Genomic DNA, 2,157 nt, shown 5'->3' with positions numbered 1-2,157 from the left:
ATGCTGTCACCTCCAGGCAGGTGTTTGTCCCCCTGTGTGCTGAGGGTGTCAGGTTCTTGTCCGGTTCTGGCATTTAGGTCACCACAGACTGTCTCTGTCTCTCTCTCTCTGTCTCTCTCTCTCTCTCTGTCTCTCTCTCTCTGTCTGTCTCTGTCTGTCTGTCTCTCTCTCTCTCTCTGTCTCTCTCTCTCGCTGTCTGTCTCTGTCTTTCTGTCTCTGTCTCTGTGTGTTACCTGTACTCCCAGTATTCCAAAAACGATGAAGAAGCCGCAGCAGATGAGGACGATGTTTCCGATGGGTCTCAGAGACGTGATCAGAGTCTCTACTACCAGCTTCAGACCTGGGGCTCGACTGATCACCCTGCAACACACACACACACCTGTAACATTTTAGTAATTTACATTTTAGTAATTTAGCAAACATTCCTATCCTGAACAACTTACAGCTAGTGGGTGCATTCATCCTAAGATAGTAAACAGACAGCTAGGAGAGACAAGCTGACATGACAGACAGCTAGGAGAGACAAGCTGACATGACAGACAGCTAGGAGAGACAAGCTGACGTGACAGACAGCTAGGAGAGACAAGCTGACGTGACAGACAGCTAGGAGAGACAAGCTGACGTGACAGACAGCTAGGAGAGACAAGCTGACGTGACAGTAAACAGACAGCTAGGAGAGACAAGCTGACGTGACAGTAAACAGACAGCTAGGAGAGACAAGCTGACGTGACAGTAAACAGACAGCTAGGAGAGACAAGCTGACGTGACAGATGGCTAGGAGAGACAAGCTGACGTGACCGATAGCTAGGAGAGACAAGCTGAAGTGAGAGTAAACAGACAGCTAGGAGAGACAAGCTGACGTGACAGACAGCTAGGAGAGACAAGCTGACGTGACAGTAAACAGACAGCTAGGAGAGACAAGCTGACGTGACAGATAGCTAGGAGAGACAAGCTGACGTGAGAGTAAACAGACAGCTAGGAGAGACAAGCTGACGTGACAGTAAACAGACAGCTAGGAGAGACAAGCTGACGTGACAGTAAACAGACAGCTAGGAGAGACAAGCTGACGTGACAGACGTCTAGGAGAGACAAGCTGACGTGACAGATGGCTAGGAGAGACAAGCTGACGTGACAGACGGCTAGGACAGACAAGCTGACATGACAGTAAACAGACAGCTAGGAGAGACAAGCTGACGTGACAGACAGCTAGGAGAGACAGGCTGACATGACAGTAAACAGATAGCTAGGAGAGACAAGCTGACGTGACAGACGGCTAGGAGAGACAAGCTGACATGACAGTAAACAGACAGCTAGGAGAGACAAGCTGACGTGACAGACAGCTAGGAGAGACAGGCTGACATGACAGTAAACAGATAGCTAGGAGAGACAAGCTGACGTGACAGACAGCTAGGAGAGACAAGCTGACGTGACAGTAAACAGACAGCTACGAGAGACAAGATGACGTGACAGTAAACCAAACAGCTAGGACAGACAAGCTGACGTGACAGTAAACCGACAGCTAGGAGAGACAAGCTGACGTGACAGTAAACCGACAGCTAGGAGAGACAAGCTGACGTGACAGACAGCTAGGAGAGACAAGCTGACGTGACAGACAGCTAGGAGAGACAAGCTGACGTGACAGTAAACCGACAGCTAGGAGAGACAAGCTGACGTGACAGTAAACCGACAGCTAGGAGAGACAAGCTGACGTGACAGTAAACAAGGGTGTTATTAGTTAAATTGTTTTCACAAGGTACAGTACAAACACACGTTACATCACAGACCTGAGGGGTCGAAGGGTACGCAGGAGTCGCAGCACTCTGAGGATTCCTAGGATACGGTTACCGCCGGCGGATGCTATGGAAACCAGAATGTCCAGCAGAGATACAAACACCAACAGTCCATCCAGAACATTCCAGCTGCTCTTCAGATAGACTGCATCACCTGAGTACAGACCCTGGGCTACCACCTACACACACACACACACACACACACACACACACACACACACACACACACACTAAATGTGTTACCTTAACTAAATGTGTTACCTTAACTAAATGTGTTACCTTAACTAAATGTGTTACCTTAACTAAATGTGTTACCTTAACTAAATGTGTTACCTTAACTAAATGTGTTACCTTAACGGTCATCTCT

The 2,157-nt window shown here is 48.4% G+C and overlaps 1 protein-coding gene across 1 annotated transcript in view; it reads right to left on the bottom strand.

Annotated features, from left to right (window-relative positions):
* Window positions 1-233: 233 nt before the first annotated feature.
* The window catches only part of LOC121842209 (voltage-dependent T-type calcium channel subunit alpha-1I-like), a gene marked incomplete at its 3' end in the record, with an annotated part of 4,393 nt that continues 2,469 nt past the window's right edge, over window positions 234-2,157 (bottom strand). Inside the window, 3 exon segments of the mRNA XM_042312275.1 lie at window positions 234-360; window positions 1,785-1,969; window positions 2,142-2,157. The exon segment at window positions 2,142-2,157 is cut by the window's right edge and continues 53 nt beyond it. Of these exon segments, the coding sequence (XP_042168209.1) occupies window positions 234-360; window positions 1,785-1,969; window positions 2,142-2,157 (328 nt within the window).

The sequence above is a fragment of the Oncorhynchus tshawytscha genome, unplaced genomic scaffold (assembly GCF_018296145.1).
Source record: "Oncorhynchus tshawytscha isolate Ot180627B unplaced genomic scaffold, Otsh_v2.0 Un_contig_8250_pilon_pilon, whole genome shotgun sequence".
In the NCBI taxonomy this organism is placed as follows: domain Eukaryota; kingdom Metazoa; phylum Chordata; class Actinopteri; order Salmoniformes; family Salmonidae; genus Oncorhynchus; species Oncorhynchus tshawytscha.
This window is presented reverse-complemented; position numbering and strand designations above follow the sequence as displayed.